We start from the raw sequence: 18,861 nt of genomic DNA on the forward strand, positions 1-18,861 counted from the left end.
AGGTCTCCTCTGTCATTGTGTGTGCTGGGGGGGGAGTTCTCTGGGGGCCCTGTGTGGGTGTGGGGGGGGGGGAGGTCTCTCTGTCATTGTGTGTGTGTGCTGGGGGGGGAGGTCTCCTCTGTCATGTGTGTGTGTGCTGGGGGGGGGAGGTCTCCTCTGTCATTGTGTGTGTGTGCTGGGGGGGGAGGTCTCCTCTGTCATTGTGTGTGTGTGCTGGGGGGGGAGGTCTCCTCTGTCATTGTGTGTGTGTGCGCTGGGGGGGGGAGGTCTCCTCTGTCATTGTGTGTGTGTGCTGGGGGGGGGAGGTCTCCTCTGTCATTGTGTGTGTGTGCTGGGGGGGGGAGGTCTCCTCTGTCATGTGTGTGTGTGTGCTGGGGGGGGGAGGTCTCCTCTGTCATTGTGTGTGTGTGCTGGGGGGGGAGGTCTCCTCTGTCATTGTGTGTGGTGCTGGGGGGGGGAGGTCTCCTCTGTCATTGTGTGTGTGTGTGCTGGGGGGGGGAGGTCTCCTCTGTCATTGTGTGTGTGTGTGTGCTGGGGGGGGGGAGGTCTCCTCTGTCATTGTGTGTGTGTGCTGGGGGGGGGAGGTCTCCTCTGTCATTGTGTGTGTGTGTGTGTGCTGGGGGGGGGAGGTCTCCTGTCATTGTGTGTGTGTGTGTGCTGGGGGGGGGGAGGTCTCCTCTGTCATTGTGTGTGTGTGTGTGCTGGGGGGGGGAGGTCTCCTCTGTCATTGTGTGTGTGCTGGGGGGGGGGGGGGTCTTCTCTGTCATTGTGTGTGTGTGCTGGGGGGGGGGGGGGAGGTCTTCTCTGTCATTGTGTGTGTGTGTGCTGGGGGGGGGGGAGGTCTTCTCTGTCATTGTGTGTGTGCTGGGGGGGGGAGGTCTCTGTCATTGTGTGTGTGCTGGGGGGGGGGTCTCCTCTGTCATTGTGTGTGTGTGCTGGGGGGGGGGGTCTCCTCTGTCATTGTGTGTGTGTGCTGGGGGGGGGGAGGTCTCCTCTGTCATTGTGTGTGTGCGCTGGGGGGGGGGAGGTCTCCTCTGTCATTGTGTGTGTGCGCTGGGGGGGGGAGGTCTCCTCTGTCATTGTGTGTGTGCGCTGGGGGGGGGAGGTCTCCTCTGTCATTGTGTGTGTGCGCTGGGGGGTGGAGGTCTCCTCTGTCATTGTGTGTGTGCGCTGGGGGGGGGAGGTCTCCTCTGTCATTGTGTGTGTGCGCTGGGGGGGGGGAGGTCTCCTCTGTCATTGTGTGTGTGCGCTGGGGGGTGGGGGGTCTCCTCTGTCATTGTGTGTGTGCGCTGGGGGGGTGGGGGGTCTCCTCTGTCATTGTGTGTGTGCGCTGGGGGGGGGAGGTCTCCTCTGTCATTGTGTGTGTGCGCTGGGGGGGTGGGGGGTCTCCTCTGTCATTGTGTGTGTGCTGGGGGTGGAGGTCTCTGTCATTGTGTGTGCGCTGGGGGGGGTCTCCTCTGTCATTGTGTGTGCGCTGGGGGGGGTCTCCTCTGTCATTGTGTGTGTGCGCTGGGGGGGGGAGGTCTCCTCTGTCATTGTGTGTGTGCGCTGGGGGGTGGAGGTCTCCTCTGTCATTGTGTGTGTGCGCTGGGGGGGGGAGGTCTCCTCTGTCATTGTGTGTGTGCGCTGGGGGGGTGGGGGGTCTCCTCTGTCATTGTGTGTGTGCGCTGGGGGGGTGGGGGGTCTCCTCTGTCATTGTGTGTGTGCGCTGGGGGGGGGAGGTCTCCTCTGTCATTGTGTGTGTGCGCTGGGGGGGTGGGGGGTCTCCTCTGTCATTGTGTGTGTGCTGGGGGTGGAGGTCTCTGTCATTGTGTGTGCGCTGGGGGGGGTCTCCTCTGTCATTGTGTGTGTGTGCTGGGGGGGGGGGAGGTCTCTGTCATTGTGTGTGTGTGCTGGGGGGGGGGGAGGTCTCCTCTGTCATTGTGTGTGTGTGTGCTGGGGGGGGGAGGTCTCCTCTGTCATTGTGTGTGTGTGCGCTGGGGGGAGGTCTCCTCTGTCATTGTGTGTGTGTGCGCTGGGGGGAGGTCTCCTCTGTCATTGTGTGTGTGTGCGCTGGGGGGGTCTCCTCTGTCATTGTGTGTGTGTGCGCTGGGGGGGGTCTCCTCTGTCATTGTGTGTGTGTGCGCTGGGGGGGGGGGGGGTCTCCTCTGTCATTGTGTGTGTGTGTGTGTGTGTGTGTGTGCTGGGGGGGGGAGGTCTCCTCTGTCATTGTGTGTGCGCTGGGGGGGTCTCCTCTGTCATTGTGTGTGTGCTGGGGGTGGAGGTCTCTGTCATTGTGTGTGCGCTGGGGGGGTCCCCTCTGTCAGTGTGTGTGCGCTGGGGGGGGTCTCCTCTGTCATTGTGTGTGTGTGTGTGTGTGCTGGGGGGGGGGAGGTCTCCTCTGTCATTGTGTGTGTGTGTGCTGGGGGGGGGAGGTCTCCTCTGTCATTGTGTGTGTGTGTGCTGGGGGGGGGGGTCTCCTCTGTCATTGTGTGTGTGTGTGCGCTGGGGGGGGGGGGGAGGTCTCCTCTGTCATTGTGTGTGTGCGCGCTGGGGGGGGGGAGGTCTCCTCTGTCATTGTGTGTGCGCTGGGGGGGTCTCCTCTGTCATTGTGTTTGCGCTGGGGGGGAGGTCTCCTCTGTCATTGTGTGTGTGCGCGCTGGGGGGGGGAGGTCTCCTCTGTCATTGTGTGTGTGCGCGCTGGGGGGGGAGGTCTCCTCTGTCATTGTGTGTGTGCTGGGGGGGAGGTCTCTGTCATTGTGTGTGCGCTGGGGGGGGGTCTCCTCTGTCATTGTGTGTGCGCTGGGGGGGGGTCTCCTCTGTCATTGTGTGTGTGTGCGCTGGGGGGGGGGGGTCTCCTCTGTCATTGTGTGTGTGTGCGCTGGGGGGGGGGGTCTCCTCTGTCATTGTGTGTGTGCGCGCTGGGGGGGGGGGGGAGGTCTCGTCTGTCATTGTGTGTGTGCGCGCTGGGGGGGGTGGGTCTCCTCTGTCATTGTGTGTGTGTGTGCTGGTGGGGGGGGGAGGTCTCCTCTGTCATTGTGTGTGTGTGCGCTGGGGGGGGGGGAGGTCTCCTCTGTCATTGTGTGTGTGTGTGCTGGGGGGGGGGGGGAGGTCTCCTCTGTCATTGTGTGTGTGTGCTGGGGGGGGGGGAGGTCTCTGTCATTGTGTGTGTGTGCTGGGGGGGGGGGGAGGTCTCCTCTGTCATTGTGTGTGTGTGTGCTGGGGGGGGGAGGTCTCCTCTGTCATTGTGTGTGTGCTGGGGGGGGGGAGGTCTCCTCTGTCATTTTGTGTGTGTGTGCTGGGGGGGGGGAGGTCTCCTCTGTCATTTTGTGTGTGTGTGCTGGGGGGGGGGGAGGTCTCGTCTGTCATTGTGTGTGTGTGCGCTGGGGGGGGGTAGGTCTCCTCTGTCATTGTGTGTGTGTGCGCTGGGGGGGGGGGGGAGGTCTCTTCTGTCATTGTGTGTGTGCTGGGGGGGGGGAGGTCTCCTCTGTCATTGTGTGTGTGCTGGGGGGGGGGGGGGATGTCTCCTCTGTCATTGTGTGTGTGTGCTGGGGGGGGGGAGGTCTCCTCTGTCATTGTGTGTGTGTGTGCTGGGGGGGGGGGAGGTCTCCTCTGTCATTGTGTGTGTGTGTGCTGGGGGGGGGGAGGTCTCCTCTGTCATTGTGTGTGTGTGTGTGCTGGGGGGGGGGGAGGTCTCCTCTGTCATTGTGTGTGTGTGTGTGTGCTGGGGGGGGGGGAGGTCTCCTCTGTCATTGTGTGTGTGTGTGTGCTGGGGGGGGGGGAGGTCTCCTCTGTCATTGTGTGTGTGTGTGCTGGGGGGGGGGGAGGTCTCCTCTGTCATTGTGTGTGTGTGCTGGGGGGGCGGGGGGAGGTCTCCTCTGTCATTGTGTGTGTGCTGGGGGGGGGGAGGTCTCCTCTGTCATTTTGTGTGTGTGTGCTGGGGGGGGGGAGGTCTCCTCTGTCATTTTGTGTGTGTGTGCTGGGGGGGGAGGTCTCCTCTGTCATTTTGTGTGTGTGTGCTGGGGGGGGGGGAGGTCTCCTCTGTCATTGTGTGTGTGTGTGCTGGGGGGGCGGGGGGAGGTCTCCTCTGTCATTGTGTGTGTGTGCTGGGGGGCGGGGGGGAGGACTCCTCTGTCATTGTGTGTGTGTGTGCTGGGGGGGGGGGTTCTTTCATTATGTGTTGGGGGGGGTCTCCTGGCCTGGAGCCATTCTGTGGGATCAGTGTAGGGATCGCCGCTGTGACTTGTCCTCATGTTTTCTCCATTGTGCCCCATTCATCAGCTCTCGGTGTTGGAGGGGGTGCCTTAATGTGGGTATCTGTGCCGGTGTGCCCCCCTCTGCCAGCCCTGGTAGCAGCCGCCCCTCCCCACCTGACAATCCTGTGACACTGCCCCATCCATTCCCAGTCTGTGCCCTGTGCTATTACTGGGGTGGGTCCTGGCGCTGCTTGTCCTGGATTACTTCTCCAATTTGTCCTCAGTTTTCTTTAATCTTGAGCCCGTGACTCCGGATGACGCCATCACATAAAACGCTCCAGTAAAGCGACCTGTCATGTTGAACATGATGTCTGACCTGCAGGCGCGGTGTTATAGAGCAGGAGGAGCCGATCAGACGAAGACCTACTTTATAGTAAAAGTTTCTGTAAAAGTTTTTATTTGATTCATTGAGTTGTCTTAGGGGTGGTCCTATTAGTGATTGACAGTCTTCCCTTTACTGCAGAGAGCTGTCAATCACTAGTAGGACCACCCATTGGACTGCTCTGCTTACAAACATTGGGGAAGTCGATGAATAAACTAAAAAGTTTTACTGAAACTTTTTCCATAAAAATGTTCATCATTCTTCTCAGCATCTCCTTCTCTATTCTATACTGTCCCGGACAGTATATACTATGCTGATTCTTGTTAATGGTCTCATGTGTAAATTCACCATACGGCCGTTTCTGGAGAGGAGAAGCCAGACCCCTTATTATGGGACACAGTTTGAGGTTTTGACGGAGAGAGGGTGCAATGTGTATATGGACTCGTGTTCTTCCAGTACCTGACCTGATGTCCTCTCTCCCCCTGCAGACTCTGTACACGTACCCTGATAACTGGAGGGCATACAAGCCCCTCATCGCTGCTCAGTATTCGGGGTTTCCCATCACCGTTGCTTCCTCTGCCCCAGAATTCCAGTTTGGTGTCACGAACAAAACGCCTGAATTCTTGAAGAAGTTTCCTCTGGGGAAGGTGAGCAATGCTGATCTGATCTGTACGGCGCCCCAATGCCAGGCAGGCATCGCACTGACCAACCTGATGTTCTAACTGTAGGTTCCAGCGTTTGAGGGTAATGACGGCTTCTGTCTGTTTGAGAGCAGCGCCATCGCTCACTATGGTAAGTCGAGTGTGTGGTTCTCTGTAGAATACACCTGTGTCGTGTGTACGTGTAACCCCATTTCTCCCTCTCCAATGTTCCCCAGTGGGTAACGATGATCTCCGTGGAACCTCTCGCATAGACCAGGCCCAGGTCCTCCAATGGGTCAGTTTTGCAGACAACCACATTGTCCCTCCGGCCAGCGCGTGGGTTTTCCCTACTCTGGGGATCATGCAGTTTAACAAGCAGGTATGTTGTCGGCTTCCAGAAAGATTTGGTAAAATGTGCACTTTAACGGGTTCTCGTATGTTCCGCTTACTCCCTTTTTAAAGGAGTTTTCCACTACTAGGACAACTCCTTCTCACACCCCACACTTGGCCCCGATAAAATAATAAAGCTTATACTCACCTCCCCTGCTGGCGCTGTTATTACTATTCCTGCGGTGTCGGCACTCGTGGACTTGGTACTCTCGTTCGGTTGTGGTGAGACGTGACCCCCAGCGCCCAATCAGCGCTGATTTTAAATCTGCAATATTTCATTGCATGTTTGATCCTTTCCTGCAAAAAAAAAAAAAAAGCGACTGGCATGTTGCCCGTTTTGCATTGCAATGTCCACAATGCTAAGTAATGCTGTGGATACCGCAGTGGTAAGATTAATAAAGCCTTTACCTAAATCTGCTGCTCCCTGTAAGCTGATAACTAGTGTCTTTATCAGGCTACAGAACAAGCCAAGGAGGAGGTAAAGCTCATCTTGGCCACCTTAGACGCTCATCTTCGGACTCGGACTTTCTTGGTTGGTGAGAGGGTCACTCTGGCTGACGTCGCAGTTACATGCTCCCTCCTGTGGCTTTACAAACAGGTACGTTCTGTCTCCATCCTCCGATCCCATTCTTCTTGGATGATGACTTTTTCTGGACTTTAAACATCAGCGCTATCCAGATGCCTGCATGATTATCCTCCAGAATTTGTGCTGATACCCAGAATTGCTTCCCAAAGGTCCTGGACCCTTCCTTCCGCCAGCCTTTTGGTAATGTCACAAGATGGTTTATAACCTGTGTGAACCAGCCCCAGTTCCATGCAGTGTTGGGAGAAGTGAAGCTGTGCGACAAGATGGCTCAGTTTGATGGTGAGGGTTCTTCTTGGTTTTTTTAAATGAAATGTAAGAATTTAGAGCAATGTTCATTCAGGCGACTTTATTGTGAAATATCTTAGCCTGCCCTTGAGTCTACAATCTCAGATGTCTGAACGTTAACCCCTTCCCGACATAGGACGAGCCCACCCCACAGAGTACTTTGCATAGGTTTTTGTTTTTTTTCAAGACTGCTCCACTCCAAAAAAAAAAAAAAATGTAACTTTTCTTTTTTATCACATCATAAAAACCTGTGTATTTTTGACCACCTCAAAGAATGCTCCATCTGAACATGGCCTTATGCAGTGGGCACCTGCCTCTAACAGCCGGAGCGTAATCTCGTGACTGCGACATTCTCATTATTGCAGCCGGGGGGGGAGGGGGACTAGTGAAGGTAGAAATGTTGCCACCTTATTTGTTCTTCTATGTCCGCTTCTAGGCTTTATGGGAATCTTACACGTGATCAAACGTACGCAGGTCTAAATTCCCTAGGGGAACAAAAAAAAAGGAAAGTTAATGAAACTTTTTTTATATAGATAAAAGTTTGACTCGTACTCTATTTTCCCAGTCCAAAAATTAGAAAAATTATATAATTTTGAACCATATGTTAAACACCATCAAGAAATAAAACAATTTAAATGCCTAAATAGATGTTTTTTTTCAGTCATCTCCCCCCACCCCCCCAAAAAAATGGAAGGAGAAGAAGAATAAAAAAACTATCAAAATGTCATATGTCTGTCAGTGGTACCAGTAAAAACTACAGGTCGAGAGTCCAAAAATTATAGAATTTTGATATTTCCATAATTGTACTGACATTTTTTTAAGGCTCTTTTTTCCAGTACATTATATGTTCTAATGAATGGTGTCATTCAAGATTAGAATTCATCCTGCTAAAAATAAACTCCTCTCCTGGGGAAAAAAGGAGGGAAAAGAAAATGGAAGTAAAAAATAAATTGGTCACAGGATGGTGGGGTTAATTAAAATATCGCGTTACTTACTACTGCCATCTGTCTGTGACCTCTGATATTGCAGCTCAGGCCCATTGACTTGAATGAGGATGAGCTGCAGAATGCGCGGATGTCATAGATTGTACACTGGGACGGTATCCTGATATTTGCTGTCAGATGTGGTACAGAACGTGTCTGAAAATAATTGTAACCTATTTTCCAGCATTTGTGCATAAATGTGATATAGGGCCGTATGCACATTTAGCATAAATGCCACAAAGCGTTTCCAACATTTAAATTAAAGGGGTTGTGTAGTCATGATATTAATGATCAGACCTTTTAATGTACGCTGCAAGTCATTAATATCAGATTGATGGTCGTGTCGGGTATTAGACCTCCACCAATCAGCTGTCCTCTTTGGTGGCCGCCACTGCCGAGTGGTGCACATCCGCTACTACTCAAGACAATAGGAAAGTTTAAGGCTTGTGCTGGTCCAAGAGGACATAATGGCTGCTGGTAGCTCTCCGATTTTTTTTTAATGGAGTCGCTTGTAGTCCCAGCAAACCTTTTAGGATTGTTTATTACTATAAAATGCTTAATGTCAGTATTTTTTTTTTTTTTTACCAGCTAAGAAGTTTGCAGAAATGCAGCCTAAGAAAGAGACCCCCAAGAAAGAGAAACCCGCCAAGGAGCAGAAGAAAGAAAAGGAGGAGAAGAAGCCCGCGCCTCCCCCAGCACCGGCCGCAGAGGAGGACCTCGACGAGTCTGAAAAGGCTCTAGCAGCGGAGCCTAAGTCAAAGGACCCCTATGCCCACCTCCCTAAGAGGTAAGGGGCTTGCACACCACCCTTCCTGTCCCCGTGTTACGGTTTCCCTGTTCTCCTGTGGCTGATTCATAGTAGAAATTTCTGCACTGGTAAATCGGGTTATACGTGTAAATAGGTGGTCTCTGCAGCACATGCATGGATCTACTCCTTTTTGTCCTGTGCCGGCTGTGTCCCATCCCCACGGTTTATAGTAGTAGCAAATTGTATTTTTAAAAAACTAATTAACACTTGTGTGTCTTTTCCTTGTGTGTTTCCAGCTGAGGTTTTGTTTTTAAACTGAAACATGTCAATTTTTGCAGCATTTTTTTTACCCATTGAAGTGAATGTGTGTAAAAATAAATAAAAAAAAAAGTGTAATGTAGAGCTACACATGAAAAACACAATACATGTGACATCATTGATAGACTTTTGCAGTTGCATGTGATGACAATGGCGGCACGTCGGCCAACTAATATTAGCTACATACAAAGAGAGAACCATGAGGCAGAAAGGATCTTATTAACTAGATATTATTTTTAATAGTAGAAAATTGCGAAAAAGGTCAAAATAATACAGTGGTAGCATAACTCTATATAGAAGGGTCATGGTGACTGTCTCTGATCTGCACTGGATGGTGTAGAGCTGGAGAAGCTGAGAAGACTGATATTTGTGTTTGGAAAAGATTCATTAAAACTTGCATAGGAGTCCAGTAGGCGGTCCTGTTTGGTGATTGACGGACTTCCCTGTATGACTGTGCAGTGGTAACTGTCAATCACTAATTGGACCGCCCACTGGACTCACGTGTGTGTACTGAGCGGGGGGCGCAGCGTCTGAAGGGACTGACCTTGCTGTGACCGTCAGGCGTGCGGTGTCTGCACTTGCTGAGTGTCCCTTCTTGTCTTTCCTTTCCAGTTCCTTCATTATGGATGAATTTAAAAGAAAATATTCTAATGAAGACACGGTATCGGTGGCTCTGCCTTATTTCTGGGAGCACTTTGACAAGGAAGGCTGGTCCATCTGGTACTCAGAGTACAGTTTCCCCAGTGAACTCACTCAGAGCTTCATGAGCTGCAACCTGATTACCGGTAGGTGACTGATGCCACGTCCGGCCGATACAAGGGGCGGATTGCACTTTCTTTTAGCCATAAAGAGGTATTCCCATCTCCAAGATCCTCCCAATATATAGTAGGTGTAATAATATTTAGCAAATGCCTCCAATTAGAAATGTAGTATAGTTCTTCTGATTAGCTATGTCGCTTACCCCATGTGCAGGGCATTGCAATATCTTGTATTTCCACTTGCAGTCCTGTGTTCTGTCTCTCTGGCATGTTACCACTTGTCCTGCAAACTTGCAGTTTGTTTTACTTGGACTTGTAGTTCTACACGGTCTGTATAGTTGGAGTAAACTGACCCGTATTCCATTTATAAGGCACTCGAAACACGCCGACTACACGGCCTGTCATTGGATATGACGAGGTCCGCACAAGACAGCGGTGCAGGAGAGGTGCGGAGTGTATGTGCACAGGCGCCTGTTTGGGCTGTTCCCAACATGGGAGTTCGGCCAAGGGTGACTGCAGGGACGGGCTGCTGGGCTTCTTAATGGGAGTGTCGAGAAAACACCAGGCTGGTCTGCCGATGCCCTGTACATCCCTAGGGCAGGGCGCAGCTCGGGAACTAGTATCGCTGTGTGGGAGGAGGTGATCACAGATCCTGACGCCTTTCTGCTGTATACATTTGTGTTTGGCGGCCATAGCCCCACATGTCTTAACGTGGTCATTAATCCTGGCGAGACCGAGCCTGCTATAAACTGCGCTGCGGCCTCCATTCCAGAGTGCAGAGCGGGCGACCGGGTCCCTGCATAGTCTAGAGCAGATGCAGGTTGCAACTTTTCATTTTTTTTTTTTTTCCTTTTCCCTTCTGCAAATAAAGCAGATGTAGCTCCTCATGATGTGTGAAGTTGCTTTGCTTTATTGTTGGCACTAAGAATTGGGAAGAGATATGGGGCCCCGATTCATCATTTGTATAGCTTAAAGGGGTATTCCCATCTCCATGATCCTATCCCAATATTATTATTATTATTATTATTATTTAGTATAGTTCTCCTGATTTGCTTTGTCACTTACCCCATATGCAGGGCATTGTAGTGGCTTTAGCATCCATGGTTACAAACACTCCTAGTGACAGCTGTTAGGTATCCATGGTTACGATCACTAAGCTACTGCAATGTCCTGCAGGTAGGGTAAGTGACACAGCAAATCAGAAAAACTATGCTACATTTCTAATTGAAGTTATTTGCAAATATTATTACTGCTATACTATATATTGGGGTAAGATCTTGAGATTGGAATACCCTTCTTGTTTCTAGCTGCTGTGTTTTTGATCAAAATTCATTGAAATGGCGCACGTGATTCATATATTTTGGACAATACCCAAATTAGTCTTTACTATTTTTTTTTTTTTTTTTTGTGACTTTTAGTGGGAAAAGTTGCAAAAAAAAGTGCTCCAGGGAAGGTGTGGCTGGAGTAGAGTTGCAGGATATTTTGTGCCTTGGATCTGAAAACCACAAAAGTCACTAATTAAGAAGTGTATTCACACCAAAAATCTGGCAAAAATGTAAAGATGAATCGGGCCCTTAGAAATTTAACTTCTATCAAGTGCATCAAATTTATAAAAGGCGTTTTCCAGGCTGGTCACGTTGACTGTCCATCTTTACAATGGGTTATCAATATTGGCTCAGTGGGGTCCGACACCCCTAGTTATTGTCTTTGGCAGTCAGCTGTACATACTGTATGGAGCCGGAGCAGCACAGCGCTGTCTAGTGGCCATTCTCAGGTACTGCAGCTCAGCTCCTATTGAAGTGAATAGGGGCTTAGCTGCTGTACCAGAGAACAGCCCCCTTAATGTGGTCAAAGTAAACTTGGTCAAGAAAACTATTAAGTGTCGCAGTTGCACCAAATTTCTTGTCTTGAAGATCCTGAATATCGGCAAGTTTGGAAAACCATCAAAATGTTAATGTTTTTCCCTCTTTTTCGGCAGGTATGTTCCAGCGTCTGGACAAACTGCGTAAAACTGGCTTTGCCAGCGTTATCCTGTTCGGCACCAACAACGACAGCTCTATCTCCGGCGTGTGGGTGTTCAGAGGCCAGGATTTGGCATTCACAGTAAGTGTGCGCGAAAAGTAATATGTACCGGCACCAAATGTAAAATTGCAGCGTAGTTCGTGGCCTCTGTATTTTTGCATTATTTTAACGCCTCGTCCTTGTTCTCTACAGCTGTCCGAGGATTGGCAAATAGACTATGAATCTTACAACTGGCGGAAGCTGGACACGGACAGCGAGGAGTGCAAAACCCTGGTGAAGGAGTATTTCTGCTGGGAAGGAGAGTTCAAGCACGTGGGCAAAGCCTTCAACCAGGGCAAGATTTTCAAGTGAGGACCCTGGGGAGGGAGAGAGGAGCTGTCTGTCCACTGCCGAGCCCAGGACCGCTCACCGCTCTCTTTGAATGAAACAATCAAGCCTTTTAAATTAAGACGGCAAACCCAAAAAATAAAAACAAGTCAACCATCCGCTGCAGTGTGTCTTGTGACTTTTTTTTTATTTTTTTATTTTTCTTTTCCATTCGGTGTAGCCATATTTCACACGAGTTTTTCACGTAGGGTTAGGGCTCGTGCACATGATCTTATATTCGGTCCAAGTGCGATCCGAGAAAAAATCTGATTTCCGACTGGACCGATGTTGTTCTAAGGGGCCGACGATGTGTCCGATTTTTTTACATCGGCGTGCGGTCTGATGGAGAACAAAATAGGTCCATCCGAAAAGATACTCTGGTGTAACCCTAAAGAGAAATTGTACGCCACGTACATTCTAGAGGGGGTGAAAATACATTTGCGCTTTCACTAATGCTTATTTTTGACACAATCCATGGATCCTCTCCTGTCAATTGCTGCTCATTTTCTGCACACACTTTTGGAAAAGTGTGGCAAAATTTTGAATATTTTCAGCTGGAAAAAAAAAACATAATTACAATAATAATTTAAATTATATTTATTGCTATTAATAGAATATTAATGTATAAAATAATATATATGCAAATCACATACTTGCGGTAACACGCCCAGCACAGGAAAACCTTGACCACATGCAATGTGAGGATTCACAAATGTGCAGTTGCATAGAGTAACTGCAGACTTGTACCCTAAGACCACTGCCCCGCTATCAGTATTTGGTAAGTATTCGATCAGTATTTTTTCTCAGGAGCGGGTGATAAATTCATATGGCGGATTCCACCTTTCCCACACCCCCCGCCCCAATGGCAAACATGGTGGAGGCGTAGGTTTCCTCCTATCAGAACTCTGCGCTTTCACCAAAATCCCACTGCCACCCTCCGTTACACTCCCCTCTTTTGAGGTGCACTGTGTGCGCATCTATTCCCCCTCCAACCTCCAACTGGCCGTCGTTTACCGACCCCCAGGGCAAGCCACCACCTTCTTAGACCATTTCACTACCTGGCTGCTTCACTTCCTTTCCACTGACATCCCCACTATCATAATGGGTGACTTCAACATCCCCATTGACACTCCCCACTCGTCTGTCTCTAAGCTCCTATCCCTCACTTCCTCCTTTGGACTCACTCAATGGTCTTCCACACCCACCCACAAAGATGGCCACACACTGGACCTCATCTTCACCCGCCTCTGTTCCCTATCTAACCTCTCTAACTCACCACTCCCTCTCTCTGACCATAACCTCCTCACATTCTCTACCCTCTCCTCTCCGGGTGCACAATCCCCACTCCACAAACTCACACACCCTCGCAGAAATCTCAAACACCTTGACCTACACTCTCTCTCTGAATCCCTCCTTCCTCTCACAGACATAAATTCCTTGCACGATGCAGACGTTGCTGCTGCTTCATATAACACCACAATAGCTTCAGCTCTAGACTCGATCGCCCCTCTCACACACATCACACCTCGCACATTCAACAGGCAACCCTGGCACACTAAACTTACCAAAGAACTGCGCCGGGCCTCCAGGGTTGCGGAGCAGAGATGGAAAAGGTCTCACTCCATCGAGCACTTCATCGCATTCAAGCAATCCCTCACTAATTTCAAGTCCGCACTCACTACAGCAAAACAAACCTACTTCTCATCTCTCATATCCTCCCTATCCCACAACCCTAAACAGCTATTTAACACTTTCAACTCTCTCCTTCGTCCCCCAGCACCTCCTCCCTCTTCTCTCATCTCAGCCGACGACTTTGCCTCATTCTTCAAACAGAAGATTGACACCATCAGACAAAACTTTGGCCTAAAGTCCACACAACCCCTCCTCATATCTACTCAACCCTCCTCCTCCAAACCCCACTTCTCCACCATTACAGAAGGTCAAGTCTCCTCTTTACTCTCCAAATCACACCTCACCACCTGCGAACTTGACCCAATCCCATCCCACCTCATCACTAACCTCACCACAGTCTTCATCCCAACCCTAACCCACCTCTTCAATCTATCACTAACAACCGGAGTCTTCCCCTCATGTTTCAAACATGCCGCAATCACACCCATCCTCAAAAAGCCCTCCCTTGACCCTTCCTCTCTGACCAGCTACCGCCCCATATCACTCCTCCCCTTTGCCTCAAAACTTCTAGAACAACATGTCCACCTTGAACTGTCCTCCCACCTCTCCTCCTGCTCCCTCTTCGACCGTCTACAATCTGGCTTCCGACCGCATCACTCGACTGAAACTGCCCTGACCAAAGTCACCAATGACCTACTAAATGCCAAATCCAAGCAACACTACTCCATCCTCCTCCTTCTGGACCTGTCCTCTGCCTTTGACACAGTGGACCATTCCCTCTTACTCCAGATTCTCTCATCTCTTGGCATCACGGACTTGGCTCTATCTTGGATCTCCTCATACTTAACAGACAGGACATTCAGCGTCTCCCACTCACGCACCACCTCCTCATCTCGCCCCCTATCTGTCGGTGTCCCCCAAGGTTCAGTTCTAGGACCTCTGCTCTTCTCCATCTACACCTTCGGCCTGGGACAGCTCATAGAGTCTCACGGCTTTCAGTATCACCTCTATGCTGACGACACACAGATCTACCTCTCTGGACCCGATATCTCCTCCCTACTAACCAGAATCCCACAATGTCTGTCCGCCATCTCATCCTTCTTCTCCGACAGGTTTCTAAAACTCAACATGGATAAAACAGAGTTCATCATCTTTCCACCCTCTCATTCACATCCCCCATCCGACCTATCCATCAACGTCAATGGCTGTTCACTCTCCCCAGTCCCACAAGCTCGCTGCCTTGGGGTAACCCTGGACTCTGATCTCTCCTTCAAGCCACATATCCAAGCCCTTTCCACCTCCTGCCGACTCCAACTCAAAAACATCTCCCGGATCTGTGCATTCCTCAGCAAAGACTCTGCAAAAACACTAGTGCATGCCCTCATCATATCCCGCCTCGACTACTGCAACCTCCTGCTCCGTGGCATCCCTTCCAACACTCTTGCACCTCTCCAATCTATCCTAAACTCTGCTGCTCGACTAATCCACCTGTCCCCCCGCTATTCCCCGGCCTCTCCTCTCTGTCAATCCCTTCACTGGCTCCCCATTGCCCAGAGAATTCAGTTCAAAACTCTAACCATGGCATACAAAGCCATCCACAACCTGTCTCCCCCATACATCTGTGACCTAGTCTCCCGGTACTTACCTGCACGCAACCTCCGATCCTCACAAGATCTCCTGCTCTACTCCCCTCATCTCCTCTTCCCACAATCGTATACAAGATTTCTCCTGTGCTTCCCCCCCTACTCTGGAACTCTCTACCCCAACATATCAGACTCTCGCCGACCGTGGAAACCTTCAAAAGGAACCTGAAGACCCACCTCTTCCGACAAGCCTACAACCTGCAGTAAACACCACTGCACGACCAGCTCTTCCCTCACCTACTGTATCCTCACCCATCCCTTGTAGACTGTGAGCCCTCGCGGGCAGGGTCCTCGCTCCTCCTGTACCAGTCGCTGACTCGTTTTGTTAAGATTATGTAAATGCTTTTGTTATGTATATCCCTATCACATGTAAAGCGCCATGGAATAAATGGCGCTATAATAATAAATAATAATAATAATTGGTGACTTGTTTCTATTATACCTTTTCTCTGATTGTTCCACTCCTGGTTTAGGCTCTCACTACTGAGAAAATACTGACCAAATACTGATAGGGGGGCTGTGGCCTAAGGCTGAACATCCCCTTTAAAGCGTACTTATGGTTTCACCTATCCGCAGAATAAGCGATTGTGTGTACTTTAAAATAACATTATTTTGGGCCATATTGTAATTTCCACATTCTTCCCCTTTTTTACATTTTCCTGTCTGCTTGTTTTGTCTAATTTTCACTTCTCTGAGCTAGTGGGTATAGACAGACAATTTACGACTAAAAATATTCAGAGCTATTTTTGAAATATTCTCATCATTCTTGCCGTCTTGGAGACCGACCTCCGCTGTTGGACAGTAGAACATGCACAGTGCTTGCATGCGCTTTTTTTTTTCTTATCGAGCTTGTAAGCACTGTATCGAAACTGGCAAGGATCACTGCAGCCCACGGTTACCTCCTAGTCCCGGCCAACTTCAGTGCTTACAAACTAGACGTCAGAGGTGGTCGGTCTCCTTGAGATAAGTGTTTAATATCTCAAGAACGGCTGCAAATTTTAATAAGCAGTAAATTACAAAAGTGTTTGTATCTACCTGCACAATCCAACTATATCCATCTATGAAGATGGGAATAACCATCCTAAGGGCTTTGTACCAGAGCCCAGGTAGGGTTTCTCTGCATGCCCCATCCATACATTTAGTTTTCTGATCATGTGTCCAGGTAACTTGGCTCATTTGCTGCCTATTACTGTATTTTGCAAAAGCATCTGATCGTTCCCACGACTGCAATGCCTGCTATTGTAAATGGGAGGAAGACACTTGCAGCCGTAGCTCAGCTCTTACATTTTCCCTACTAATACTTAGTATGAAGCATTACCCCATATCTGGCGCAGTGGTGTATGGCGCGCGTCGCGGGGTGGGGGTGATGTGCGGATGTCCAGATGATCGCTCTGGCTCTTGTTCTGCATTGTTCTATATTTACAGCTCCGCTGATGCAATTCCCCTTTGATATATGGGGTCCCATGAGGCTGACAAATGCCTTTTATGTCCAGTAATGTCTGATTTCTTGCTGTTTGTTCTTTGCAGACGCGCCCCCGGGGTTCTGCTAATCTAGAACAGCTCCTATCTCTGCCATCACCTATCATGGGACAGTAAAGTTCAGCGAACTCCTGGAGATCAGGTTCTGCTGTTTTTGTGCGCGGCTTAACGTTTGTGTTTTGGAACTACTTGTCCTAAAAAGTTTTGGGGGCTGATTAATGTGCTGATGAGAGAAGCGGAGAATTTAAAAAAAAAAAAAAAAAAAAAAAAAAGAAATTTCCAGGCAGAGTTAATTCTCCGTCCTATGGCAATGTCTCCGCTTTCTTCTGGCAGAGATCTCTCTGCATTAGTCCTGGCACTATTTCTGGCAGTGAGAGTGACTTATGATTCTTTCAAGACCCCATAAAACAGCATTTTATGTAATAATGTGGAGGGGAAAGTGCCTCGTAATCTTAACCATCGACTGCCCTGAGCCCTGCTGGAAAGGACCTCTGCAATGGCCTACAAGGGGCTTCCAAAAAAAAAAAATTGGGGGATGGCGAGGTAACGTTTGACCCACCCTCTTATAAAGTGGCCAAATTTATTTATTTTTCATAAAATCATAACTTTTTTTTTTTTTCCGTCAAAATAGCCATATGAGATCACGTATTTTGTGGGACAAGTTGATGGTTGAATGACTATTTTACCATATCAAAAAAATTGAAAGTGGAGTGAAGAGGAAAAAAACCTTTTTTTTTTTTTTGTATGGTGTTCATTGTTCAGTAAAATTGACCTGGCAGCATACATGGTTATATTTTTATTTTCTCAAAAAATAAAAATGTTGCTTTTTTTTTTTCTTTTGTTGGACCATGTTCACGTTCGTTCAATGTCTTTATTGCATTTTTTGGGCGGAGATGTGGCTGCTGCAATACAGACGGCTCTAGCATTTGTTTTTTCTTTGGTCTCCCTAGGAAACTTGAATGTGCAATCGTTTGATATCTTGTAATTTAATGATTTCCTACGAACTTCAGCCACAGGCGAACGAGTGCTAATAGAGGCGGGTGCCGGCTGTATTTTACAGCTGTCACCTGCTGTGTGTGAAGCTCCATAGGTGTACAGCGGATGTTGGGAAGGGAATAATCAGATTTGTGACTGTCCTAATTAATCTGCATAAGATTTGTAGAAAGCCATGTACCCATTGCAGAAATAACCCCATGTCCATGTATGAATCTAGCTACCATGTGTGGAAACTTGTGTAATAAGTGACACATCACTGGACTCGGGGTCTCTGCCCCTACATTATGCTTCTCTGAAGTGGAGCAGGTAAAACCTGGTGCCAGATTCCCTTTAGGACTTGCTCAGCTGAACATATTTTATGTTTTTAGACCACTAGCCCTATTCAATATTGGTCCACTTTCTAAACATTCTTTGACTCTATAGAAGCCCTGAGGAGGGAGGAGAACGTGGTGTGAATTCTACCTAACCGTGTGCCGTAAATGCCTGTTATACTACCATGGTACCTTCTTAGGACGATGGGGGGGGTGGGCTTTTTCAGATAGTGCTGCCCTAGGGTCCACCTTAGCTTTTGCTATAACTAGCAGTCATCTATCTCTGTGAGCTGCCCTTCTTCACTGGTTGAGCTTGGGGAGGGCACACCACGTTTTTGGTCTCAAAAAGCTTCTGATGTCCACGATAAGCATGACCATTTGGCCAATGGCTACAAAGAAAGTGACCTTTTTGGCCTTCATGGGGCTGGTATATGTTGGACTACCCTCCCCCCTCCAAGCAATTGAGCGGGAAGTTTAGCGATTTAGGCTGACATAGTGTACAGATTGTTCAGTCTGACCATTGATCGCTCCCACGATCATCTACTCGTCTGAATGAGCCTCTAAATTTAGAATCTGTCTAACTCACTAATTTTGTCCAGATAAGCTGCCCCCATACACTGTAGATCATTCGCCAGAGGTTGCCAGATGCAAAACATGTATTTAATGGGGGTCGGATGTCTTGTACATTCAATGTTTAAAAATCTGCCAATAAACTCCCACTTTGAGGGTGTCACACGACATTTTCTTGGTGTTTACCATGTTTTTCTATGGCAAATGCAGCCAAATGTCCCACAAAAAAACAAGCCCTCCTACAGCCATATTGACGAAAAAATAAAAAAAGTTATGGCTCTGGGAAGAAGGGGAGCAAAAAATGAAAATGTAAAAAAACAGAAATCCCAAGGTGGTGAAGGGGTTAAAGAGAATCTGTCAGTAGGATCATGCCTCCTCAGCTGTCAAATATGGGCATGTAGGTCATAGGAAGCTGAATAAAATGACACCTTGATATCTGATTATTCCAGAGAAATCCACGTTTTTCTTAATATGTAAATGAGCTGTTAAGATCTTTGGGCTGGAGACGCCACGGCAGAGCTCGGGGGCTGCTCCGTGTGCGTTGGGGTAAGAGCGGCGTCCCCTGCCTGGGGTCGG

At 49.0% G+C, this 18,861-nt stretch overlaps 1 protein-coding gene across 1 annotated transcript; it reads left to right on the plus strand.

The window, feature by feature from the left end:
- The first annotated feature begins 5,007 nt into the window (after positions 1–5,007).
- On the plus strand, positions 5,008–11,773 carry EEF1G (eukaryotic translation elongation factor 1 gamma). Its single transcript, XM_073658477.1, has 9 exons — positions 5,008–5,204; positions 5,286–5,349; positions 5,435–5,577; positions 6,043–6,186; positions 6,324–6,453; positions 8,031–8,229; positions 9,121–9,293; positions 11,245–11,369; positions 11,481–11,773. The coding sequence occupies exons 1-9, from the start codon at positions 5,025–5,027 to the stop codon at positions 11,637–11,639; spliced, it is 1,317 nt and encodes a 438-aa protein (XP_073514578.1). The 5' UTR covers positions 5,008–5,024; the 3' UTR covers positions 11,640–11,773.
- The last annotated feature ends 7,088 nt before the right edge of the window (positions 11,774–18,861 follow it).

This window comes from Phyllobates terribilis, unplaced genomic scaffold (genome assembly GCF_046119375.1).
Source record: "Phyllobates terribilis strain yellow unplaced genomic scaffold, ASM4611937v1 Scaffold_13__5_contigs__length_258822181, whole genome shotgun sequence".
Lineage (NCBI taxonomy): Eukaryota > Metazoa > Chordata > Amphibia > Anura > Dendrobatidae > Phyllobates > Phyllobates terribilis.